The sequence below is a fragment of the Venustampulla echinocandica genome, assembly GCF_003357145.1.
Source record: "Venustampulla echinocandica strain BP 5553 chromosome Unknown scaffold_11, whole genome shotgun sequence".
Classification (NCBI taxonomy): domain Eukaryota; kingdom Fungi; phylum Ascomycota; class Leotiomycetes; order Helotiales; family Pleuroascaceae; genus Venustampulla; species Venustampulla echinocandica.
Genome location: NW_022474216.1, coordinates 127679 through 154100, shown reverse-complemented (window position 1 = coordinate 154100; position 26422 = coordinate 127679). Strand labels below are relative to the sequence as shown.

The 26422-nt window shown below is 50.2% G+C and overlaps 8 protein-coding genes across 8 annotated transcripts; 2 read left to right on the top strand and 6 right to left on the bottom strand.

Annotated features, from left to right (window-relative positions):
- Positions 1-1248: 1248 nt before the first annotated feature.
- On the bottom strand, positions 1249-2942 carry BP5553_09577 (Uncharacterized protein; the record flags this gene model as incomplete). The annotated part of the gene is made up of 2 exons (XM_032018200.1): positions 1249-2311; positions 2377-2942. The coding sequence occupies 2 exons, from the start codon at positions 2940-2942 to the stop codon at positions 1249-1251; spliced, it is 1629 nt and encodes a 542-aa protein (XP_031865499.1).
- Positions 2943-5503: 2561 nt separating this feature from the next.
- Positions 5504-7756, bottom strand: BP5553_09576 (uncharacterized protein; the record flags this gene model as incomplete). Its single annotated transcript, XM_032018199.1, has 3 exons — positions 5504-6029; positions 6077-7433; positions 7567-7756. The coding sequence occupies 3 exons, from the start codon at positions 7754-7756 to the stop codon at positions 5504-5506; spliced, it is 2073 nt and encodes a 690-aa protein (XP_031865498.1).
- Positions 7757-9715: 1959 nt separating this feature from the next.
- On the top strand, positions 9716-11812 carry BP5553_09575 (Uncharacterized protein; the record flags this gene model as incomplete). The annotated part of the gene is made up of 2 exons (XM_032018198.1): positions 9716-10560; positions 10615-11812. The coding sequence occupies 2 exons, from the start codon at positions 9716-9718 to the stop codon at positions 11810-11812; spliced, it is 2043 nt and encodes a 680-aa protein (XP_031865497.1).
- Positions 11813-12216: 404 nt separating this feature from the next.
- BP5553_09574 (uncharacterized protein) lies at positions 12217-13863 on the bottom strand (the record flags this gene model as incomplete). Its single annotated transcript, XM_032018197.1, has 1 exon — positions 12217-13863. The coding sequence occupies one exon, from the start codon at positions 13861-13863 to the stop codon at positions 12217-12219; it is 1647 nt and encodes a 548-aa protein (XP_031865496.1).
- A 1199-nt stretch (positions 13864-15062) lies between these two features.
- Positions 15063-16538, top strand: BP5553_09573 (uncharacterized protein; the record flags this gene model as incomplete). The annotated part of the gene is made up of 1 exon (XM_032018196.1): positions 15063-16538. The coding sequence occupies one exon, from the start codon at positions 15063-15065 to the stop codon at positions 16536-16538; it is 1476 nt and encodes a 491-aa protein (XP_031865495.1).
- A 1044-nt stretch (positions 16539-17582) lies between these two features.
- On the bottom strand, positions 17583-18103 carry BP5553_09572 (uncharacterized protein; the record flags this gene model as incomplete). The annotated part of the gene is made up of 3 exons (XM_032018195.1): positions 17583-17779; positions 17849-17983; positions 18037-18103. 3 exons carry the CDS (start codon positions 18101-18103, stop codon positions 17583-17585), a joined length of 399 nt encoding a protein of 132 aa, XP_031865494.1.
- A 1841-nt stretch (positions 18104-19944) lies between these two features.
- BP5553_09571 (putative poly(3-hydroxybutyrate) depolymerase) lies at positions 19945-21053 on the bottom strand (the record flags this gene model as incomplete). Its single annotated transcript, XM_032018194.1, has 3 exons — positions 19945-20512; positions 20580-20644; positions 20718-21053. The coding sequence occupies 3 exons, from the start codon at positions 21051-21053 to the stop codon at positions 19945-19947; spliced, it is 969 nt and encodes a 322-aa protein (XP_031865493.1).
- Positions 21054-21901: 848 nt separating this feature from the next.
- On the bottom strand, positions 21902-26093 carry BP5553_09570 (Uncharacterized protein; the record flags this gene model as incomplete). The annotated part of the gene is made up of 3 exons (XM_032018193.1): positions 21902-22578; positions 22637-25281; positions 25720-26093. The coding sequence occupies 3 exons, from the start codon at positions 26091-26093 to the stop codon at positions 21902-21904; spliced, it is 3696 nt and encodes a 1231-aa protein (XP_031865492.1).
- Between the last annotated feature and the right edge of the window lie 329 nt (positions 26094-26422).

The following is a 26422-nucleotide window of genomic DNA, read 5'->3' as shown; positions in this document are numbered from 1 at the left end:
GGGGGAATCTGGCAAATTGGCACACTGGCACAACTGCACAGCAATCCCTTTTGGTTAGCTACCATCTTGCAACACTTCTATCATCAAGAATCTGCGGTACTTGGGCGAAGCCAATACATAGTGCATGGAGAGACCGTTCCTAGGGCACAGCGGTTGAGTGCAAAGACAGGAGAGAAAGAAGAAGACGCAAATATGTGTGCGCACGGACATCTATACTGGCGCCTCAGGCGTTAAATCGCGTATGATTCCGGATATACTTCGGCGTCTAATATGTCTATAGAATCATAATACCTTATATTAATCTACAGCCAGAAGTGGCATGAGGGGCAATTACGTCGTTCACAATGAACCAGAGAGACGCCAATTGTCTGACTCATCGGACACCAGGTGTTGGGGGGATTCTACTTCTTCCCTAGCTCAAGCATCACAGATCTATTCCTAATGCAATGGTTGTCATGGGCATCCGAATCACTACGTCAAAGCTCAAGGAGTTCCTACATGGCATTAGATAGCTGTTAGTTCATGGGCTTGCTAGTTATGGATCAACACAGGCGCTAGACAATAAACTTAAGCTACCCTGGGCATGAAAAGATGGGTGCAAGCATTGAAGTCGGCAGCTAACAGTGTGCCTTTCGGAACGGTTTCAGCAAAGATGGGTTGCTATAAAAGCCGTAGCCAACGTTGGCTACCTAGGTAGGTAGGTACATACATACCTATCATCCATAACCAGGTTTCACACAGCACAAGCACGCAATAATTGGCGGAGAGTTATTTGCCGCCCTCCCGGGTATTCATACTTGTGTTAAGAAAAAAGAAAAGTGTTATCTCAATTGCAACCTCTTCGCGTCAAAAATGAAAGACCTTTTGGTAGTTTGTAGTGGAAACAAGGGATGTACATACACGCGCGAACCAGCGCTAAATAAGCCCGCAAGCTGTATTTCTCATTCTGAATAATCTAGAAAAACATAATGCCCGCCGTCGCACCTCTCAAGGCGACCTGTGGCAGCGCGCGCTAGCTTGATGATATGAACGCCGGAGCATTTAGTTCGTCCAGGAGCAGTAGAAAGCGACAATGAAGTAATGGGGGGGTGAAAAAAAAGGGGGTATGCTGCATCTTCGACAAAGGAAATAAAAAACGTAAGACACCTCGGCCGAAATTTTGGTAGGCAACTCCTCCTCGCGCAGTATGCCAAACGTTCCTCCTCCCTCCGAAATACAGTTATGTGAGACAGTACGCAAAGGATCAACTCATCTCCTGCCGCCAACATCCCGATGTTTAAGCCTGCTAGTCCTCCATCCCTCGTACCAAAGCTCCCTACTTGCCTCCCTCAACTCCCCCCGCCACTCACTAAACACTGCGTCCTTCAGTCGCAGGAAATCGCAATGCTCTGCGTTCATAGGATCTGCAAAACCCCAAGGGAATTTGCGGCCGATGACACCGGGCTCGTAAATATCGGGACTAATGATTGACAGGGGGAAGTATGGGATTTCTCCAGAATCGGGGGATTCGGCGTGTCGGCGCACTGAGCCGGTGGATTGGCGTTTTGAGTCGGGGGAGGAGGAACTCGCAGGTTCGGGTTCGGGTTGCTTATCCTCGACGTCCGAGGGGGTGGAATCTTCGTCTTCATTGCCTTCGTCGATGCGATTGGAATTGGTCTGACTATCTGCTTCGAAGTCGTCCAGTCCCAGGGCCTCTAAGGGGTCGAGATTCGCCTTGCGGAGACTATCCCAGACAGTCTTCTTGAGGAACGCCATGTGGGTAGTAGTGATCGTGTCGGCTTTGGAAATCACCGGCACCACAGTCGTCTTGCCCTGCAATGTGCGCAGAACCTGCAGATCTAGGCCTTCGTCGAGACCTCCAGCGGCTGCGTATTTACCGTTGGTGCCGTTCCCATTCGATGAAATCTCCCTCGCAGCAGCGATATTGCGGTCGAGGCGTGTGGGATCAAGGATGAGGAACGCACAATGGATATGTGTGTCTTGGACGCCTGGGGCTCGCACAACCTTCATCTCCTCGGTGAAGGTCTCTTCGAACTTGCTCTCAAGGAACGAGGACATCTCCCGCAGTTGAAGGTCAACGACATTCTTCTCCAGGCCCTCCGAGTCCCACAGTGTCAGGCCAATCCGCTCACCATCGATCTCGGTCTCTAAATATTGAGAGCTGAAGGTCCCGGACTCCGAGGCTTGGGGCGCGAATACGTCATCGTCGTGAGGTCGGGTGCCTCTCTTCTTTGGCGGCAGGGCGAGCGAGGTCTTGAGGAAGTTAAGGAAGGACGTCTTGCCGGATGAGCGGGCTCCGATAATGAGGATACTAGAACAGGTCAGCGAGCCTACTTCCAAGTTTAGGGGGCTCAAATATCAGGGGAGTATGCGTACTTGAACGGCGTCGGGTCTTTCCGTCTCCTAACCCTCCGCGGGCTGTTGATGGTGCTCACAGCACTGCTGGCATAGCTGTATCGGCCACGATGGGTCATGCTCTCCGTGCGAGCATATGGATCTACCCAATCGCCATTGCGACCTCCACCTGACGGAATCGGGGGGATAGGCACATTGCTGGAATAGCCGCGGCCTGGCTCCATGGATGCGCGGCCTTGGTTTGCGCCCACGTTCCCAGATATGATAGCAACGGAATCAGGACGGTCGTCGCCGCCGCCGAAGGATTGAATCGGGGCAGGATTATAGATATCCGGGAGGCGCGGTGGGCTCTTGGGGACCGCCGCCGCCTCTCGTTGCCGCTGAAGCTCTGCCTCTCGCGCTGCGAGCGCCTGTTGCTTCTTGCTCCCCTTAAACTCGCCCGATTTGGTCCGACGTAAGAGGAGTCCGAGACTGGAACGACGGGCAGGGTGTGCTTTTCCGGTTTCTGGGATGGGGGGCACCTTGGTCGTTGGCGATGGCGATGCACTGGCGCTTGGAGTGCGCGGTCGTTGCGAGGCCGACACCATGGCGTGTTTGTGTTGCGAGGTACTTCGTATCTAGGTTGCTTATTGGACGTCGCACAATGCTCGACGAGGAAGAAGCTCTGGATCGAATTTGCGACGCGAAGCTGGTCGTGGTTTGATGTCGAGCAACGCGGGTGGCCACAGGCGTGTTTTCGTTTTCGTTTTCGTCAGGCAGTTTCCAATCTCAATCTAGAGGAATGGGTGTCGCTGCGATGCACTGGGTGGCCCGACTGTTGAAACTCTGGGGTAAAAGAACGTGAAGGTGAATCGTACGGTTCTGGGAGAATAACGAGCAGTTATAAATAAGGTGCTCGTTGTCAAGGTGCAGCGCGAGATTGATTGCTCGCGGGCAGTATGCTAGAAACGGCGTAGATCGGGATGGGATCGAACGGAGGATGCTAGCTATTCAGCTGGAGTTGAGAAACAGAATTGACGTCGGCTCCTCAGGAGATCAAGGGAAGATCGGCCTGTTGGGAGTCGAAGGAGAAGTCGAAGGTGAAGGCGCGAGAGAATATGCCACGGGGTAGTCACCAGGAGCCGGAAGAGAACAGCGCGGGCTATGCCGTAGGTCGCTATGCGATGATGGCGATAGCTATGCCAGGAAGTGAATGACGAAGGTGAGAGTCCTCAGGACGCGGTATGAAAGGGGGGGAGAGTTGAAAGAATTGTATAGCATAGATCATAGGATAGCATAGGATTAGGATTAGGATTAGGATGGGACAGGATACTGTAGGACGCGCGCGAACACAGCCAGCAGTGAATAATAATCTTTACCGCGTAAGAGTGCTTTCGTACCTAGTACAGCTAGTAGTAGTGCTGCCCTTGTGCTGGGCCAGCGCAATGCAACGCTCAGCTCCTCCGCCCAGCCAGCTTAAATCTAGCTGCACGTCTTCAGGGGCTGCAGCGAGTCGCCAGTCTCCTGTCACCAGTCTCCTGTCCCTCCTGTCTCCTGTCTCCTGTCCCCAGATGTCTTCTCTCCTCCACTCTCCTTCCACTCTCCACTCTCCACCCTCCACCCTCCACGGAGTCCACTCTCCTGAGTCTCCTCCACTCTGCTAATCTAACACATTCGCCATCCCCCTTCCAGTCCTTCTGCCCTTCTAGACGCATTGCGCAGCCAATCGCCAGCCTGCACCGGGGGGTGGCATCGGACATTTCCTCGTTTCAGTTTCTGCCCGTGGTACGAGGGGCTAGTGGTCTAGCACGTACTGTAGTACTACAGTGCTGCGTGTGCTTGTACGCCGTAGCATATCTTTATATACCTTGCATATCTTTGCAGCTCTCGGTTCCGCATACCAGCTAGTTGATTTATATTATCATTATTACATATCAACTACGAAGTACAGTACATGTACATGTACTGTACGTAGTACCTTATGTCCTCGGTACCAACCACAACCATCCTTCCCATTGCCTATTGGCCAGCCCGCCGACGGGTGGAGCCTTTTTCCGCCCTCCCGCCCGCCCGCGCTTGTGTGGGGAAAACCGGTAGCCAAAAGCAATTAATAGGCAACTTAAAACCATTTGACATGCAGCCATTGGAAACGTTGGCATATCTTCAATCTAGACCCGATTACCGACCGATTATAGAGGGTGTACAAAGTATAACGTTGAGACTTATGGCTCCAAATCAAGGATCTCGTCTAGTGGCTTGGTTATATCCATAGAATTTACCGCCTCTGAAACGGAAAGGGAATTGGGGCATAGTCATGTAGCAGAGGAGGACGATCTGCAATGCCTTAATTGGAGCTATGTCCAGTCCTCAAAGGGACTATTTAGGTACCTTATGTGTCTATCTGTACATAGATATTGGCCATGGGACCACATCACACCACATCAACCCACCCATTCATTGGCATAATTCCACGACATGCCACTCTCATCTTCACCATGTACCCCATACGCACGCATGCTTACTTCGTATAACCCATCCCACCCATCCTCAAAAGACACCACGCCTAACACCCTGATGGTGACCCCATCCATCCCAAAGGCAAGCAAGACCGGCTACGCGAGCAAAGAACATAAGGTATGAGGCATACCATCTTTGTTGGCGATAGCCACAGCCCACCCATGAGTGTGGTAAGCGGTTAATCTCATCCATTTGTTCACAACCAACAAAGATGTGTGTGGGTGTTTTGCTTCCTCAAGTTCCCACATATGTACAATACCACCTATAAAGAAAGCACTTTAGAAAGAAAGAAAAACGGCCTTCCAGTGTTAGGAAGAGAATGCACCATGCGGAGGTGGTGCCTCGGGTAGGAGCAGGAGCGGGGGTGATCCGGAACGCCTGACTGCGAGGCTAACCGTCACTATAAAATCTATATCGACAAAGGAAGAAGTACAAGGAGATCCCGGAGAGTGTATTTTCGGATGCTGGTTATCAAGCACATTGAGCGTGCTGCTGCCGCCGGCCCGGCGGTAGGCAAGAAAGTAAAGGCGTGTTTTGATAGAATGATAGAAAGTCCTTTTGGTGTCCAGTCTGCAGCGGATGTGTGCAAAATAAAAGGATGGCTAATTCTCGTCCGATTGCGTGATACCTGCTGCTTGGCAGGACGCCTGTCTTAGAATTGGCCAGGCGCTCTCCCTCTACCGCCTTGTCCGCCACGGCCACCTGGTAACATAAAGTCGGGATTCGAAGCCAGAAGAAGATCTTGTTGTTGCTGGGGAGGATTTACAGGACGGCGGTTTGGCATAGGGGGCGCGTTGCCCGCTCCTGGGTTCCACCTTGGATTAATCCCCCTTTCGGATATGGAGGTGAAGTTTGACCGGTCGGACTCTGCAGGGCTCCGGGAACCTGATTGTACGTCCTCATATGAGTAGTTCGCATCCGGATTACTGATCGGCTGCAGATTGCCTCGCGAGTTGCCGTTGGGGGGGTAGCCTGGAGCCAGAGCCGCAGGAACCAACGATGATGGTCCTGGCTGGTCAGAGAAACGGGGTTCAACGTCTTCATAGTAGTTATCCGCACTTTCCCGCCGTTGGGCGACGGCATTTGAATTCTGAGTCTCAGCGGCTTGAGGTGTCGAATTCAAGGGAGAAGATCTGCCTGCTGCTCCGGCGCCCCATGCCTGGCGCGGTGGCACATAACTACAAAGGTCAGTATGCAGAACCTTCACGTGATGGAAACAACTCACTCCTCTGTGCTATATCTGCTACTCTCACTTACGACTGTCTCTCGCTGCATCTTCTGTCGTTGAAGCCCAACCATTCCTGCAACATCCCCGTCACTCTCGCGTATTGGGTCAAATTGCCCATATCCTTGAGGTGCGTGAGAAGGACTGCCTGTTGTGGCATCCATTTCTACTGCTTGTCCAACAGGTCCATCAGTAAAGCCTGGAAGCGGAGGAGGCGATTCTGCACGGGGAAGACTACCCCTATTATCTTCCGGGTTATACGCAGCATAATCCCCGGTTGGAGGTGGAACAGAGTAGACATTTCCGCCATATCCTGCGCCTTGGGTGGGGGCTGGTCCCCTGTTGTAGTTGCCGGGTGACGGCCCCCTATCGTAGCCACGTCCATCCTGGGGCGGGCCGTATCCTGGTGGGGGTCCGCCTCTCCCACCTCTTGGAGGTCCTCCATAACCCCCCCGGGGCGGCCCATAAGCACCTCGCGGGGCCCCATAACCGCCTCGCTGCGAGCCATAACCACCTCGTCCATTTGGAGGATAGCCCCCTCTACCTCTATAGCCTGCTGGAGGCATTCCTCTACCGCGCATAGCAGGATCTGAATATTGGCGATTTAAAGAAGGATCTCGACTCCGACCTCCCTGTGCTCCTAAAGGCATTGCGTTTCCATATTGGTCTCTTGGTGGTCGGGGCGGCGGAGTCCTAGTCATGACTGGGGAACCATACCTGTCGTTCATCCCAATTCCAGGAGCACCAGGCATATTTGTAGGCGAGGGGCCCTCGGTCGGAGATCTCGTCGTTAAAGGCACCCGCTCGTCGCTGGATCGGTCAGGGTCCTTTTTGGCCGTCTCGAATGTAGCAAAAGTAGGGAGCTTGTCCACCCCAGGACCGCCGTTTACCAGGGTGGCATCTCCTGTATTGGGCGTGAGTGGATTGGGGCGGCCTTCACGGTTGTAGAAGTTTTCTCCGTTCATCTCTGCGTTCTCTGCAATGCGGCGCTTCCGAGCTTTTCGGTTGACCAAGGTCCGGCGCATTGCGCATGAAACAATCCCGCTTGCTGCGATGAGAACTGTGGCCGCTAAGACGAGGTATGATCCCCAGGCCATGTGAGGGACAAACAGCAGAACATCTATCAAGAATGAGAGGAGGGCCAGAATCAAAGTTAGGATGCTCAGAATGAAGAGGCCGAGGAGATAACGGGGGGAGTGCGAGGGCGAGTGGAAATGGGCCGAGGCGGCGAGGATGAGCATGATGAGGGTGAAGAGTGCGGCGATAGGGTGGACAATCAAGATTGCGGAGAGAGTCGTCCTTGTGGAGGTCGCCAGATCGAAAGAGGAGGAGGATTTGGAGTCGCCGTACACAGTTGCTATAATCATCATTAGCATATTCAGCATTAGATGCGCGTGCAGAGGCCATGGCTATGAGAGGATGCATATCATCTGAATACAAAGGACAGAGACATGTGTGCTTCTCGGTCGTATCTGCAGATATCCACGTACCGAAATTGTATCCAATCTCTATCTTGCTGCACGGTTCGCCATCTTTGCAGAATCCAAACACGCCAAACGACACGCCATCGAAGGAGGCCAGTGGGATCTGCTTGATGACGGGCGTGGAGAGCACTGAGAGCAACAGAAGAACGAAGGCTGCGGAGAGCAGGACCGTCAGAGGAGTGGCCGGTCGCAACATGGCGAGATGGCCAATGACAATACGGCCGTCTCGAAATGATCGTGATCGCGAGGGGCGCCCGCGTCCTCAAGACGAGGGGCTTTTCCAGCCTCGATGGTTGCGCGAGGGTCGAATGGCGATATGCGCAGAGATCGACGAGGTCGGAGGGTCGTCCGTCCTTCCTATGCTGAACGTGAAGGCGAAAGTGACGACTGCATAGGGCGAGAGGACTGCTGCATTGATTGTCGCATTGGTCCGCAAGCACAAGGACAAACACAAGGACAATCGCAATGGCCAGGACAATGACAATCGCGCGGTGATGTCGTGTGTTTGTTATCGCAGCCAAGAGGGCGGAGGTGGAGGTGGAGGCTGGAGGTTGGCAGCACGCGCGGGCGGGATCTTGGACGACTGGCGATGTGGAGGCGGAGGTGGAGGTGGAGGTAGCGGTGGATATGTGGGTAGAGCGAGGAAGTAGTTGTAGCAAAGAGAGTAGAGTACTTCGTAGAGTAGCTAGAGGAGAGTGGATGTGGAACTGGTGGAGCTGGTGGTAGATTGCGATGCACGATAATACACGAGTTGGATCATGGGTGTCGTCGTCCTTGTGGCGGAGGCGAGACTCGAGGGAGAGTCGAGACTCGGATAAGGTATCTCGATCCACGAACGAAGTATGATATGATACTCTTACTACGCCACCAGGCAGCCCCCGTCTTCCTACATACTGTACTAATAAGCTTATAATTATTAACTATTGATAGCTGTAGCAGTGGTTGGTACACAATAATAAAGTATATGTACTCACACCCTACCTAGGTACTCTGTGCATTAGTTTCTCTTGTCCAAGGTACCTAGTCTATGTAGTACTGTGCAAAAGTAATTACACGCAGTGCGCGGCGTAGATAGGTAGATACGGACGTGAGCCAGCTTGAGGTTAGGGTCCTCCGAGATTTAACCCACTAATAATACACGATGCACTTCGTAAGCAACTAATAAATAAAGAAGTTGGTCCCCTCCAACTCAATGGTACTAATCGGTTCATACTGTACTTCGCATGTACTGTTCATGTACGTATTTACGACGTACCTGTGCCTCTGTTGCGCATTCCTCCAACATTATTTTCGTCAGTCGCTGACCCGCTGCTCATTTCCATAAAATATGATAGCACGAGGGCACGTACTACGTACCCCCGAGTATTGTTGCTATTGTACGCAGTACTCGAGTAGATTGATGAATGGCATTATCCAACGTGATACCAAGTTGTTCCAGGGTGCTTGTATAAAGTATTTATACTCCCAGGTTGACATTCCCTGCGACGTGCAAATCCAGGAACAATTGCTTCCCACTCCCAGGGAGAAGAGGAATCCATTATGCGAATATCTAGGAAAGCCCATCCTATTTTTAGCCGTCTGTTTTAATGATTCCCCGTTTCCGTTTCAACGTGTGACACGGTCCGAAATTGCTGACTGGTATGCTTTCCTTGGTATCATAAAGGTAGGAGTAGGGTACGAAGTACGAAGAACGAACTAAAGAGGACAGCCACCTTGTTAAATCTTTCGGTTCTTCGCCCTCGCAGCATCGGGCTTGGAATGCGAGGTGGATTGAGGCTACTGCTCTCGTGGTAATTATATAGTTGTATGAAGCAGCTCGAATCACTCAACAAGATTTGAAAGGGAAATGGTTAATTCAAGTTCTTTCCTACTAGCCCCCGGAGTCTCTTCTCAACGGCCCGTCAAGATCGATTAACATGTCAAAACTTCTTTGTCAGTAGGAATACTGTAAGAGTAATAATAATAACAATAAAGGGGAGTCGGCGCCGGCGGACATAAGGATTGGTGAAGACGCCAAGACTCGGCATTTGCTATTCGCCGATATATCATGATTGCGACGAAGTACTTGTACAGTACATGAAAGTAAATAAATATATACCTTACCTTCGCATCTCCTTCATGGATATCCAGCATCTTGCCAACTCTCTGCAAAGCAATGTTACTGCGCATTGCCGGGCCATGCTCGCCCGGCCTCGGTGCACACTGTAGACACCAATCGAGACGTTTGTTCTCGTCTTTACCGTCCCAACCATCCTCATCCAAATTGAAATCCGTCCCGCGCCCGTCGATATCGCTACGCAAGACCACCCCATTCCGCCCCGAACGTGGCATACAGATACGCACCGAGAGATTCTCCCCCTTTACGCCCCCATCCCCCGAAACCTTAGGGAAAGCTGCGCCCGCGAGAGAGTATCGCCGGACTATAAAATGGGGTCGAAGACTGCTGTATACTTTGGCCGTGACGGCGGTTTTATACGGTGTTGATACGCAAATCTACGCATCCTCGATAACCCGGTCGCTACGGACTTTCGGCCTAGGCATAATCGTTGCAATAGACTATAAGCTCAATTTCAGGCCAACCCCTCTGTTGGGTGGCACGATCGAGGACCTTCATCGACGGAGTGCCGAACGGCTCTCCGACCTACTGCATCAGAATGGCGGGCTATACCTGAAGATCGGCCAAGCAATCGCTATGCAGAGCGCAATTCTGCCACCGGAGTTCCAGACTATGTTCTCGAGGATGTTTGACGATGCGCCGCAGAATGACTGGGCTGATGTTGAGAAGGTCATACGGGAGGATTTTGGTGCAAGTCCGGAGGAAGTTTTTGGGGTTTCCTTCACTGGCGAACCTGGATATGGGTCCATGGAGAAGAAGGCCAGAGCCTCGGCTTCTGTCGCCCAGGTCCATTGGGCTAGGCTAGCTGATGGGAGGGAGGTTGCCATAAAGGTCCAGAAACGAGAGATCGCCCAGCAGGTGGGCTGGGACCTCTGGGCTTTCCGGTAAGTAGACATCGTTATACCCTTCATCCAAGAGCAATGCTAACGAAGTTTTAGTCTGGTGATGAAAGTCTATACGAGATGGTTCGACCTCCCTCTATACAGCCTAATTCCATACATCACGGACCGCCTAATGTTGGAAACCGACTTCGTCAATGAAGCCAATAACTCTGAGAAGATGGCCGAACTTGTTCACGGGGAACCCCGGCTCCGCGGTCGAGTTTATATCCCCAAGGTCTACCGTGAACTCTCCTCCAAAAGGGTCATGACCGCAGAATGGATCGAAGGTATCCGTCTCTGGGATAAAGAAGCACTCAGTGCTCCCTGGCGAGGCGGGTATCGCGAAGGGTCTCCTGGTGTGAATGGAATGCCTCTTTCGTCGACCCAGATACCTCCCAATAATGGAACTGGCTCCCTCAAGCCAGAGCGCAACGAATGGAAAGGCCGGAGCGGCAAGGGTGGCTTAGGGCTCTCGCTCAAAGAAGTCATGACTACCATGGTTGACCTGTTCTCCGCCCAAATGTTCCTCTGGGGTCTCGTACATTGCGATCCCCATCCAGGCAATATATTCATCCGGCGGAAGCCAAATGGACATGCCGAACTCGTCCTCATCGATCATGGGCTGTACGTCGCAATGGCGCCGAAATTCAGACATGAATACTGCCGGTTCTGGAAGGCCTTGATGACCTTCGATAACACAGCCTTGAGCGAAATCACCAACGCGTGGGGCATCAAAGCTCCAGATCTGTTCGCAAGTGCAACACTAATGCGCCCATATGAAGGAGGCGACAGCAGTACCAGGAACAGGATTACCAAGGACCTCAAAGGCAAGACACCGGCCGAGCGTCACTACGAAATGCAAGACCGCATGCGTCAAGGTGTCCGTGAGATACTCTCAGAAGAAGAGAATTTTCCCCGCGAACTCCTGTTCATCGGCCGCAATATGCGCATCGTCCAAGGCAACAACCAATTCCTCGGCTCACCGGTCAACAGAATCAAATTGACGGGCTATTGGGCAAGCAGAAGTCTCGTTGACAGTAAAGATCTGAGTATCCGCGAGAGATTCGCGAATGGGTTTAGACATCTAATGTTCCGCGTTGTGCTGCTCACCAGCGATATTGTCTTTTATACGAGCAAGGTGAGGCAATGGCTAGGTTTTGGGCTAGGGATGGAGGATGATATGGAGAGGCAGATGAGATTTATCGCGAAGGATCAGTTTGGTTTTGATCTGCAGCATGACGTTTTCGAGGGCTAGATTTCCATTTGTTGCGATATACCTACTCTGTATAATTGTACAATAGGTTTCAGTCAAGCGGCATATCTAGATGGGGTGTGGCGCGCGGTGCATTTGATGGCGCTGGAAGGCTTATAAATCCACCTCATTCTTACGAAGTATAACCCTTCTGATTTCTCTAGTGTGCTTGATCTACTACGTATACTTGTGGGGTTCCTCATCAGCGCACGGTTATCCGTCTGATCCAATCGTGGCCGGTTCACGGGACTTTGGAGGCAACTGATCGCCACCCTTCGATGGTTACCAAAATACTACAATTTCCATCACCGAACCCTAACCTCATCAATATCTGTTTTGTTTAGGATTGAACCTTCTAGTCCATATAAAAGAATATCTGGCTAATGTAAAAGTAATAAAGCGTGATCCTACACCAAAACTTGAGCCAAGACTTCTTTCGCTTCCTCTGGGTCCCAATCTACTAAGATACGTCCCGCTTTATATTCTTTCATTTTTCTCTCCACAAAGGGATCCATAGCCTGCCTTTCCTCGTCAGTTAAGAGATCTAGCCTCGTCTGCCACCAAATATATTCAGGGATGTCCCCCCTATCCCCGAAGAACCTCTCATCCAAGACCTTCCAGTAAATAGAGTCAAAGGCCCAACTTTTCCTAGCTGCATAGTTGAGCCAGAACCGCCCGGTTTGCCAGCTCTCTCGCATAGACGTAGATAACCTGACTAGCTCGCGCCTACCGGAGCCTACCCCTTCATCCTCTAACGCCATCTGCTCGCTTCTCCGCACCATCTCCTCGGTTCCACCTGATGGTTTCGCCCTCTCCGCCTCCTCCTCTTCGGCCATCTCTACACAACGTAACCAGGTTTCTAGGCGCTGGTCGTAAATCTTGCTCCACTCTTGTATCCCTCCTGGCCAGCACTCGGGTTCCTCCAGCAGTAACCACCATGGTGGGTCGAGGGCGAACTGCGCCGGGCCCACGTATGCAAACTCCCAGTCGATAAGGGCTGCTACTCGTAAGTCCTTATCCACCAGGATATTACCGCCACGGAGATCGTCGCACCAGAGATGGAATGGGCCCCGTGTGTCTGGGGCCGAGGAAAGTCCTGGGCCTCGATTTGTACTGGAATCAGGATTGGATGAGAAGCGTGAAGACTGTGCCGACCAGTCATCATCCGCAAAGCCAAAAGTCGAAAGCTTCCCCTCCTTCGCTAGTCTCCGGAAGAGCTGGCGCGCCACGTACTTATTCCTGCAGTCGTAATCTGAATATGTGAGATCATTATGTTGAAAGACGAGATGTGCCATTTGCATTTCCGCTAACGCAAGGTACCATTCATCGGCTGTGATATAGGTTTTTCCTTTCGCCGGGAGCACGATAGGCGGGACATTTGCGAGTTGGATGAGTGAGTTCATATTTAAGGAAATAGGACGTCCCTCCACAGAGGGGAGGCCGTGGCCGTTACTGCTAGGTAATAAAGAACCGATGCGGGGAAACTTTAGTTTCGAGAGCTGCAAGAGATAACCAGCCATTTGGCCGTAGAGGAATTCGAGCTTCTCTTCAGGAACGTTGGGATCTAAGGCTGGTGGTCCATCTTTGCCTAGATGTTCAGGATCGTCTAACGCCTGAGAAAATGCCCCGTCGTTCTCGACATAGCCCATGATAATGAATGGCCCAATACCAGTGGGATTCTCAATTGACAATCCGTAATAATATACAGGAGGGGTCGGAATGGAAGTCTTCTCACTGACGTAAAGCATGGTTGCTGTTTCCATAAGTGTCTTTTCGTCTGGAAACTGGACGACGCCGGGGAAAGGGATTCTCAGAATTATTTCCTCGCCACGACCTTCAGCTCCGCGGTCCTCGACGGTAAATTTGTAGATAACGTTGTAGGATCCCTTGATCAATCGGCGCCTTAGATTACTACGATTGCCAAGGTACCTCTCCATAAGGGAACTCAACTCGCGACAAGTTGAAATTCTCCGAAAGCTCTTCTCCGTCTCTTCCAAGGCCACGTCGCTCCTTTCATATGCGACATCGTCGAAGAACTGTTTGTCACACTTCATAACGAGTGCCTGTAGGGCCGACGGGCGGCGAGACTGAGTTGACGTCAGAATTGACGTTGTCGAGGTTGACGCCGAAGCGAGCCCGTGAATGTTGAATGTCGATTTATCATACCTATGTCGGGCTCCTAGACTGCCGACCAGGTTCTTGTCTGAAGTACACCAGGTATGCTGTTTCAAAGGTATTCCTGATGCCAGAGAGCACGGCAAAGTAGCTCGGCGCGCACACTGTGGAGACGTAGAGTACCTACCTGCCTACCTACAGCATCATACATACCTAGGTACCTTAGGTACTCTATGATGCTCGCTCAGAATCCCAGTGATACCGCACCACAACATGTATTCAAACATACCTAGGTACAGTACGTGAAAGGCCCACAACACAACACACATCTGGAAATGATTGCGAAGGTCGGTGTCTCACCAGAAGGCCATCAAGGTTGAGAGCAATGCGACAGCAGAAGCACTGGTGGCTCTGGGTTTCTGGTACATGTACAGTACTCGAGTACGTACGAAGTTCGTAGTTCCGAGACAACCGTTGCTTGCCTCTCGAGGTGGGGCAGTCCTCCAGCCTAATACCACACTAAAACACTACTCCGTACGTTCAAAATACATTGTTCAACGGGGACTCTCTTTCCGTGCTACAGTACATACGCTCCTCTTTCGTGCCATTATTCGAGTACGGACCTTGATAGAACTCGCCTCTAGTAGAGGTAGTCAGGGCGTTTACCTCGCAGAGTAGTCCGGTAGCGAGCGGCCAGTGCTTTCCTTCAGCTTTCCCCCTGGATGATCGTCACGCCTCTGCCACCTCTGGAAAATTACACGGCCTGGTACCCTACCTATGTCAAACAGGACAAGTAGCGGTTGACAGCGGCCGCTGTGCTCCACGGCCTCATGGGTTGCGTCTGGGGGTGGCATGGTGTTTGGGATAGATGGATACGGTTATTCTCGAGGGCCTCCTCCGCCTCAAGTCCTCCAGTTCTCTCCCTCCAGTGTCCATTTTTCTATTGCCCACATAAGTCCTGCGTTTATTGTCTCTGCCTTCTTTTTCGATGATATCCTCTTGGTAATGCGTCAGTGAATATTGGTTATTCGCTACCTTCTACCTTCCAGGGTTGACCTCGATTCCTCATTAAGATTGCTGTGTCATTTTCTATGCCCGCCATTACCGCCGCCGGTGTTTGCAGCATAAAATATATAGAATGGGATACGAATCAAAAACAGCGTGGAGCGTCGTCGAAGGGAATACCTCACCATTTCTCGACTGGATGCCGGCGGTGTCCTCAACGTCGGCAGCGGGGAAGAAGCTCCTACAACGAACCATGTTTGGATTGGTTCCAAGCTTTATACAACGCAGAATCCGACCGCTTGCTACAAACCAACAGAGACTACATCGGACGTCATATCTCGATGGACTGCGAGGGGTAGCGTCGTTCGTAGTGTTTATGGGTCATTATACAGAGGAGAACTTGGGCTGGTACACAGAAGCATACGGACTACATGAAGACGGCGCTACATCATCGCCACTCCAGCTACCCATCATTCGAGTCTTATATTCAGCACGGCCTATGGTACATATTTTCTTCATCATATCTGGTTATGTATTGGCCTATAAACCTCTCATGCAGACTCATTCTCAGCAATACTCAGCACTCGCTCACACGCTCTCGTCGTCAATATTTCGACGTGCCCTTCGGCTTTTCCTGCCTTCACTCATCACTTTGTTTTTCATGGCTGTGGCCGTATACTCTGGGCTTTCGGACGCCAGATATGCACCGCAATTTCCTCGCCTTTCTTCGCAGTTACAACACTGGTGGTTGTCATGTTGGGATCTCAGCGTGGTCGTGTGGTTAAATGGTATAGAGCCCTTTATTCCGGCATATAATCCTGCGCTATGGACAATTCCGGTGGAATTCACCCAATCCTTACTCCTCTTCGCCGTTCTCCTCGGCCTGTCCCGGTGTATTGTTAATGTTCGGCTCCTCCTACTTGCGGGGATCGTTGCATTTTGTTTCTACAGCGGCCAACTATATTCGGTCGAATTCCTGGGCGGGATGTTCATCGCCGAAATTTCTCTCCTTAACGACCGCTCACCTTCGCCAACTTCAAGCCCGACACTCCCAAAATACTCGCTCTACGACGAAAATGAGAAACCGAAATGCGGGAAATCCATCAAGAAGACAGCGATGCAAGCATTCTGCGTCGCCAGCCTGGTATGCGGGCTCTTTATTGCTTCCTGGACGAACAACTACCCCGAAGAGGTCTGGGGAATACAATTTCTAAATGCACACCCGCCTAAACCTTACGAAGGCCAGCGGGTATGGTTCTGCTTAGGTGCCTTCCAGATTGTGCTGGCCTGTACACAGCTCCAATATTTGAAGGATATCTTCAACACCCCCATCGCTCAGTACTTGGGAAATATATCCTATGCCTTATATCTCACCCACAATCTGTGTCTCAGGGCACTTGAACCCCGAGTTGCTCCACGTATAGAACGATGGTTCGGTAAGACTACATCGACGGGGAGGCACTTGAACTGGGTATTTGGGCTGGTGATATACCTCCCCATTATCATTTGGGTGGCAGATGTATTCTGGAGAGTGGTGGATACCCCGAGTGTGAAATTCGCAAAATGGCTAGAGAGTAAATGCATTGCTGAGGTCGAGAAGATGCCGTGATCTATTATCTATATCACATTTCATTTTGTCATGGAGCTTTGGGGGAGTTACAATCAGGGAGTTTGGGGGGGGGGGGTTATAATATGGGGACTTTAGAGGAATTATATATATTGGGATTTTGAACCTGACAGGCATCGAAATTGCTTAAGAAAACGAACAGCCTGCAAAATTTGAAGTGTATCTAGCATCTAGGAATTATATAAGTAGAAAAACGGCTAGAAATTCCTAATATCTATTTTATGCCCTGGATGGGGATCTGCGCGGAATTTCTTTCTCTAGGTTGTGCAACTTCCCAACACCTTGTACAGTACTATCAAAATTGTCATTTTCCGCAACCGGCGGGTTCTACTCTGTATTGCAGGGTAAATTAGCTCGGGCCTCCTGCAACAAAAGCTTGATTCAATATCCATGTCTCGATCTTCCTATGCTTCAACCCTTGTCCAGCATGCCCCCTTAGCCAATTGGAAACCCCCGTCGAACGTTCACGAACTTTTTACCTCACCGCCGCAATTATTGAACAACCTCGCCGTTACAGTTTCAAGGCATTCTTCCGCTCCTTTTCGAACTTACTAGGAAAATTGCCAACGCCTTATCCCCCCCTTCTACGCACTCCTATTCCCATTCTTTATTTCCGCTGGGGAAGCACTACTATGCCGATCATGCTAATGCTACCGCTGCCGCCTACGAGGACAATAACACAATGCTCATCTTGAGAAGTTTTAGCCTTTGAGATTTAGGAAATTGGATTTCTAGGTAGTGAATTGCGAGCGCCGTTGCCTTGAACTTGAAGCCTAACTCAAGCGCAGAGACGGTGGTATTACACTGACATTCCTGCTGATATCACTAGATCCACACTATGCAAAAGATCGAATTCTTTTAATTGAATCTGAAGTGTAACTATTTAAAACAACTGATAAAGGTACGTAAGTATCGAAGCGGAGGAGATTGATAGGGAGACCAGAGCTACAAGTCTTCCATTCCATATGTCCTTGCGGGCGCTGGGTTGCGTGTAGGCATAGAGTATGGAATTGACCAGCGGCGAGTTTACCAGGAGCTGAAAACATCGCACGGATGATCTGCTCGCCATTGATTCGCAGCCTCCTGCATACAGTTCACATACTGATTGTGGCCGAGAGTTCCTTGACCAGCGCTGAAGTCGACACGCCAACTTCCGCCATCCACTCCACTGTCGAACCCGCACTGGAGGTTGGAAACTGCCGAGAAACAATGGGCAGTACCTTCTACAACGTCCACTTGTCAGTACCGTTATCGTTGAACTATACTGAATTGCAAGGGAAGAGGCTTCCTACTATAGAAGGAGTCGCAAAAGGTCTGAGGCTCAACTCCAACGGTTGAGAACTTGACTCGATATCTCGTCAACGCCTTTTCAGTCCACTGATCACGCCATTTGGCAGTAAGTGAGCATTTAGCTCTCTCCTCCATTTCTACACAGCATTAGTACAAGCGAAGCGTCATCAAGGAAGAGAGAAGTCTGTACCGTTTGGAATGGCAACGGCAGACGCCAAAGCCAGGAGAGGAAGGCCGAAAAGCATTGAGATCTTCATATTGTTGGGTTGGTTTGTGTAGAGTGCGTTCAAGGAAGGAATAGAAGAGAATTCTACGAATGCAAATATATCGAAAGTAGAAGTTTGTGGGTGTGTATAAGTCTGTGTGCAGAAGTGGATGGAATGGAAGATACCTTTAGGCTGGGGAGACAGATCTTTATAGACGGGAGATCATAGTATTGACAGTCAGTTGGTGGACCTGCAGTATCCTCGTACACTTCTGATCTAAATCCATTGAGATTATAGCGGGTAACGAGGCTCCCTCCAGAATCCTCCCTGGGTCCTTGTTCTTGCTTAATGTACTATAGCTAATCAAATGCAATTCCTCGTAACTTAGCTGTCTGGCTGTGTTCTTATGTAAAGCCTTGTAAAATGCAGTTCGAAAGAGGATTTCTACTTGTTCTTGATTTTAATACACGATTACGTATATTTCCCTGTTAGTTTGTTGCCTGACTATATTCTTAGAATCTTATATAAATCCTTCAAGATTGTAGATCGTAAAGAAGCTTTCTCTTCGTTCTTGATTTAATCCACTATCGCCAATCACATAAAACTCCTCGTAAGTTTGTCGTCTGGCTATATTCTCTTCTAAATCCTTTAAGATTGTTGTTCGTAAAGAAGCTTTCTCCTTGTTCTTGATTTTTAATACGCTATGGCCAATCACATAAAACTCCTCGTAAGTTTGTCGTCTGGCTATATTCTCTTCTAAATCCTTTAGATTGTTGTTCGTAAAGAAGCTTTCTCCTTGTTCTTGATTTTTAATACGCTATGGCTAATCACATGCAATTCCTCGTAAGTTGGCTATCGGGTCGGTTGGACTATATTCTTGTCTAAATCCTTTGGGATTATAGTTTGTAAAGAGGTTTACAGGCTTCCTGCATGTTCTTGATTTTAATGCACTATAGCCGATGATCGATCACGTACAAGAGAATAGATTGGTTTTGTCCTCGTCTTTATTCGATACCAGATACTTAGCGCCAAGTCCATTCTTCTAAGTGGTTACTCCGTGTAGGGCCTGGGGAAGCTGAGCTACATTAATCCCGGTCCAAACAAGAACAACCTTAAAATAACAAGCCTAAATCAAGAAACAGTTAATTGACCAGTACTATTCTTATATATTTAGGGAAGAGTGTGAGAGATATACACATAATACATTGCATGATGGATGGCGAGGTGATGAAAGTTCATGGGACATCAAAACACTCAAGATATCAAGACGCAAGTGTCCGAACTTAGATAGCTGAAACTTGGGGATGACCTTCTCGAAAGGGTGGTCTAACTCTGTGGGCCCCGTATTATTTTCTACTTATTCCCTGTCATCAATTAGCAACTTGAAGGAACGTATAATAAATAAACGTCCCAGCGTTAGTCAGTGTATTCCAATTTTTTAAGTTACTGCATAATACAACAACTTCTAAGGCTAATTAAGGTGGACATGTTGAGCTATCTATAATAGGGGGGTGATCTGCATGGTGGCGATGTATGCTCGAGGCTCGCCCCCTTTCTACGCAAGCCAGCGATTGGGCTATGGAGTTATATTATATAGCGGCCATAGCGCTGATTACTATTTGACCCTTCTAAACGAGTCGGTGCAATGTGGGAGTATGATTTATTTGCAGTGTAGAAAAGCTTAGGAAAAGGAGTTCAGCTGCGTCAGAACCGAACAGAGAAGAGCCACCTTCCACTATATGACTGCTGATTTGGTGTTCTTGGAGAGGTGTTGTAAGAATTATTTTAACCCATGTAGCTCCTCATGTATTCTTTCTCTTTTCCTTCTGTCACTTGGGCATGAGAGAGTTAATTTCCACATGGTTGTAATCCTTTGTTCTATGGCCCCCCTCTTACAAGGTATATTTATTGAAGAAATCTATAATAATAGGAGTAGCATCAAAATACGTCCCATTAGGATTATCAGAATTCGGGAGCGTACTCGGCCATGCATGACCAAGACCCTGAGTAAGGTAATGTGTCACGACCCCCAGATTTCCCTTACCACCGCCATACTCGTATTTTTGGACCTTCCCGTGATGCAAATCTGTCGTCTTATTACTCGCCCCGTACCCATCCCTCTTACTCCATTCCCTCACCCAATGCGGTATACTGGGCAAACAGTCCCCATCTTGATATCCGCCGTCATACGAAATCACCTTGTCAGCACTGCCGTGGAATTCGATAATTGGGATTGGACTGCGGCTAATATTGCACGGGATAGGGATTGTTGCCGGCGAGCAATCGTCTGGTGAGGATATTGGAATGTAGAATGCACCGGATACAGGGGCAATCGCGGCGATCTGCTTTGATAGTGTGGGTGAGCAAGCTAGAGTGGACGTGAAGCCGCCGCCGTTGGATTTGCCAGCTGCATATATACGGGTGGTGTCAATGCAGTAGCGGCTGCTGAAGTAGTCAATCCTATGATGGGATGTTAGCCTTCTGTTTCATTTAACAAAGCCTGAAGGAAGGGATTTGGCCGTCTTACATGTCCTGAACGAAGCCAATATCGTTGACGCCAGGTTTGGCGTACGGAGCGCCCTGCCACGCATCCTGCGGTTCCACATCCAATTAGAAAATATCTCTTATTTATTCCCTTTTAGATCCTTCAACATAAAGTATTCACCTTTAATCCCTGAGGATACACAGCAATAGCATTAGGGTTAAAGCTCTCGTTCGAGAACTGGCTCAAGTCTTCCTGGTGCTTGGCCGTATCTCCATGGCCATGAAAGGAGAATATGAGGGGAACGGGCGTATCCTTGGTGTAATTAGACGGGATATGAATCCTGTAAATTCGGGCAGTCCCATCGGTCTGATTGAAATCAGTCTTGTGGCTTGGGCCTCCAGGGGGTTGTTGAGAGGGTGGTAGGTCTTTGCCACAGCCCACACTGCTTGCTCCGTAGGATGTCATGAAGAGCGCACTCGCGATGGCGAGGAAAGATGCTATCTTGGAATAGACCATAATGTTGTATCTTGATACCCTGACTACGAAAAATAGGTAGATGGGTAGATGGGGGAGTGTATACCGACGTTAAACGTCACTGGATAGGTAGGTATGCATCGATTCCTAAATCTATGGATGACATTTCTACTTGGCTACATTCTACATACTTATAAGTTAATCTACATCGGCGATAAGGGGTTTATTCGCGGAAACAAAATGGTCCTTTGTACTTCGTCCCACCTTCTCAGTCGATGCGGGTAAGCGCTGACTGTGTTTCAGGCTGGATTCTGCAGAGATCTTCAGGTTTTGGTCGGAGGCCGAAGTATTTCGTATTCAATTATCTATGCACTGTACATAACGACGATCTTCCCGAGGGTGCATGAAGGGATGTCCCCGCATGTTTCGATGACGTGAGATATTCCTCAGATCTACGAATGAGACCTAATTATAGAGCATTTTGACATGGCGGTGCTTGACAACTTCAGCCCCAACTACGGAACGGAGTATTCAAAAAGTCAACGCCTTGCAAGGAGCACAGTAGTGAAGCAAATAACATCGGACAACCCTGTGAAGCCATCGACGAGCTCCAACAGCTTGAAAATGACGTGTAGTAGACCAACCAATGCCTCTTTACTAGCGAAACATGCCTTTTCTAGTGGTTTTATAAATAGAGATACCTTCACCGAAGTTGTAAAGTTGAAACTGAATCAACCTCTCTGGTGACGCTGTCACCCTCACAACTAAGTAAATGACATTGATCAATCGATGCTATATAACCTAGCCGCTCCCATTTAACTCCTAACAATACACCTGGCTCAAAATATGGACTACGGATAAAATATGTAAGGAGACCACAATTCCTTGCGTTAAGGGGCACTTCTTTGGGCTTTAGCCCTCTCCTCGCCAAGCACTTTTCCCTTCTTCTTCTCGACCGACTGCTTCAGCACCTTCAACTTCTCCTCCGTAACGCGAATAGCAGCATCCATCTCCCGCTCCTCCATTTCCTCGTGCTTGAGTTTCTCGTGCATGGTATTCGCTTCGATGGGCATCCTGGATGGATCCCGAAGACGGTCCATGCCCACTCTATCTTCTAGCCATTCCCAGAGCTCACTTTCTTCTCGCTTCCAGATTTCTTGATATGCTGCAACTCTTTCAGGCGTGCTAATGAAGCCCATACCTAAATCTCTGCTGCCTTCTCTGCCCGAGAATCCGAAGCGGAACCAGCTGGCAACCAGCAGGCCGACGAGTAGACCATACAATATATTGCCCGTGAGTAGGGGCTTGGCGATGTCCACAATGGGTCCTAGAATACCATGCAATGGCTCCAGTAGACCCCAATCTTCTGCCACTGGTTTCGCATCGATGGTACCATCAACTGATTTGCTAATATCTTTGAGTTCGCGTCCTCTGCGGCCCTTTTTCTTGCCCTTGCCAGAAACCAGGGCAGCAGCGGTACGGCGCGTGGATACCGCAGCCTTGAGCGCGGCAACAACGTCCTTCGCGTATTGGATTTGGCCATCATTGGCCCCCTTCTCGATTGGGCCTGCAGTATGTCAGTAAATGTCAGTAAATGCTCGTGTCAGTTGTCTCGCAAAACCTACTCTTCAACCAACTCTTGCCAGTCCATTCGATGGCACAACTCATCTGCAACCTCGTACCGTTGCCCTCACCCCACGACAGGCAGTATTTGGTTTTCGTGCTGAAAACATTACCGCTTGGAACATCCGGTGTTTGCGTCGAGATCGTAACTGAGATGGCCTTTTCGAGATCCATAGCATCCAAGGTTTCAGTGCACACGCATTTGGTCTGTTTAGGACCAATGGAGCCGCCCAAAGGTTTGATATATGAGTAATTCCGAACTTTGGTTTCGGGCCCAAGAGCCACCGCGGTTTTCTCATCCATAGTAAACTCGAGACACTTTTGCTCGTGGGTCAGCCAATTCTTCATCCATGTCACTGAAGCCTGGCCAAACATAAGATTATAGACTTTTCCAAGTGGAGCTGGAATAACCTCATCCGCAAGGATTTTGGGATAATGAGTATCTTGATCGGAACAAGTCGTAGGAGCATGTGTGGCTGGCCCGGGGAAATCCGCCAACGGGGTAGCCACGCCGTCGTCTTTTATCTTTTCTGTGACTGCCCCGTTTGTCACAACTGCCGCGGAGGGCTTTCTGCTGACGACCTTCTCCGCAATATCGCTACCAGCAACGCTGCCATCGGCTTGGGTAAAGCTCATCCCGTCCTCATCATCCTCATCCTCATCGTAAACCTCGTCGCCATCCTCACCCTCGGTATCGGATTCGGATCCGCTCTGGCTCCCAGTTGGTGCAGTACCATCAATCTTCTCAGTTTTGTCACCGCCACCAGTGCCTTCGATGCTGACACCATTCAAAGAGCTCCGCAGACTTGGGTGGCCAAGCTTCCAGATCCCGACGATCAGATCGTAAGTCGAGTCTCGACTGGTGAAACTAGCAAATATGTTCTTCGCATGTAAAGTAGAAATCATAAGCCCATTCTTGAAAACTAATGCCGTGCTCCGCTTCTCCACGGAAACTATTTCATCAAAGCTCATGACTAAAGTGGTGACCCATCCGAAGATGTTACTGCTGAAGCATAAGTGGCCTTCAGAGACGTATAGCCGCCCATGAGCAAGGATCTCCCGCTGTAGAGCGCAGCTATAATCTTCAATTAAGTAATCATCATCTGGAACGCTCTTGAAAAGGCTGTGAAAGTCGCGATTCCGCTTCTTACTTGCCACAGCAAAGCCAGTAATCTTTGGTTGCCCGGCCCTTGGATCACTGATAGAGCTATTAGCAGCTGCTATTGCAGCCCCAATAGTTGTACTTGTCGCTGCCGAGCTTCCTCTGTTTCTGCGGTTGCCTATCGCGCTTCGGATACTGCCACTACGTTGGATGCCGGATTTCCCCTCAAATAAGCTACCGTTGGGGGGAGTTTGTTCCCCGGCTCCCGATGATTCGTAATGGGTGCGGGAATGGACCAGAGGTTGGATGTCCTCTATGATTGGGGCCGATGTAGTCTCAGAACTGTCTACTGCCGACGGGGCCCACGTAGCGGCACGACTGCTAAAGTTAAATGGTTCCTCATTTGGTACTTCAGATCTGCACCGGTTTTCGTCCGTAGACTTTGACCCCACGGGACTATTTGTCCCATTGCTACTTTCCGAGATGCCTAGATGGCTTAAGCTGAGATCACCCATACCCAACGTCTTCACTGCCAGCTCCTTCTCCCCTGCTGGAGTGTCGATGTGTGTCTTGTCCGCCAGTGTTTCGACTTCAGGGCTTTCCACTATGTCTTTAAGTTCTTGTGTGCCGCTCCTGTTCCTGGTTCCGTTGGGAGCGCCGGGCGTGTTCGAGGTGTTCGCGATGGTATTACTCAATGTATTTGCGGCGTTCTGCGCCGCCGAAAATACCGTCGAGAAGAAACTTCCAGGACCTCCTGTACCTCCCGAGCCTGGCGTTGCCGCGGTGTGTTCGAGAGTCGGGGTGAGGGGCGTAGATGTTATATTCGACAGCTTGCTAGGACCGATAGTAGCAGATCCCGACCTCGCCCGCCGATGCGAGATCATGTTCCCCGACGGGGATGTGACCACATTGGGATTTGATGCCACAGGATCAGAACTTCCTCGATCCCGGCTCGAAGGGAACTGGGCAGTACTAGGTTCGGTGGGAGTTGGGGGCGTATTCACGATCAAGGGCGCTGTGGTGTCGAGGGACGGAGGGGTTTGCGGTCTATAACTGGTATCGATGGGTTGGATTTTGGCCGTCGCGGGACGATTTGGCATCGAACTCACTGGCGCAGCCTGCGAAGATTGTTTATCGAATATTCTCGATACCACACTCCCACGCCTACTGCTACCTGCGCTGTCTTTCTCCTTCTGTTGCGCCCCCACCCCGGTGCCTCCTGAATTACGCTCCGGGCTGCTGTGGGAGCTGGCTCCCTTCCGGGGCTTCAGGGCCTCTTTTAACCTGCCAACGGGCGATGGCGACCGCTTTTGTGATGTGTTTGTAGGTGCCTGGAGCGTGTCGGCGTTCAGTGATGACGTTGAGTCGGAGGCAGCCAGGTTGCTAATTTGCTCGGAGAATCTAGAAGGTCGCGGTGAGTGGTCAAGGTGGGTATCGGAATTTGAGAGTTCGGGCACTATCGAGGCTTGTACAAGGGGCGAGGATGTCGTGAGGTATCCTATATGGGATGGATGTGTCGATAACGGAGGCGGTGTTTCGAAGGGTCTGTAGACAAGAACCGTATTAGAACGAGCGAAATGCGCGAACAAATAGACGATGTTCGGTGACTGCAACCTGCACAGCCGACGATCAATGCACAGGAGATAAATAGAATAGATTGGGCAATATGTTCACAGAGTAGACACAGGAATTGGGGGTCGGATGCTGGGTGGTTTGGTAGCTTTGGTAGCTTTAGTAGCTCTGATAGGGGTCTGTAAGTTGGAAGCTCTGCGCTTGCGTGTTTCGGGGTCTTCGCTTCATTGCGCGGCTCAACCATTGTACAACAATTACCATAATTATGTATTATCGAACTGGCTGTACAAGTAAGGCAAAGGACCGGAGATGACACCGAGACCACCAGACCGAGTGGCTTCCAAACGGCCAGTTGTAATCAAAGGAACAGGGGGGCATGGGCAGAGGAGCTTAGTTATAGACTGGACTCACGATTCCGTATCTGAATCATATGTGATCAAGCTGCGTCCGTCCCCAGAGCCATTAGCAAGATTACGACTTGGAGTGTCGTTGCTCAGCGTTCCACGCTCTGCGACGCTTCTCCCCCGAGCTGCCTCCTCGCTCGCCCTGAGCTCCTCCTCTTGCTCCTGTTTCTTCCGCCGTCGTTTGGAGGCCAGGCCTTTGGGGACCAGCTTCTTGATCCCGTTCTGCTCGCCCTCTTCGTCGGATTCCGTTCGACCTGAGCTGCGGAAGCTGCTCTCTGTGCTCCGGAGCGAATCCGAGGCCGAGTCTCGACTGATCTTGTCCCAGCTGCGATGCTTGAATAGGTGGCCTAATCGCGACGATGAATCGGACGGATCAGACATATTGGATTGTAATTGCACTTGCAATTCGGGGACGGGCGCCGGCGGGGAAGCTACTCTAGTAATCGATCGATCGAATGGATTCGAGGAGACGGAGGAGATGCGATTATCATTCGTGAAGAGGGCGGCACATATCGAGAAGAACGTAGAACTGCAAACCTGAGCCAAGGATCCGCAGAAGTCGAGAGAAGCGTTGGTGTAGGTGTAAGTAAGTGTAAGTTCAAGTCCCTCCCGAATACGTAGTAGTGTAGCTCCTCGTACTTCGTACCGTACTCGATGCAGCGCCCGCCGTCTTGGCTTGTTTATTATGCCGAGCGGAAGACTTATTAACA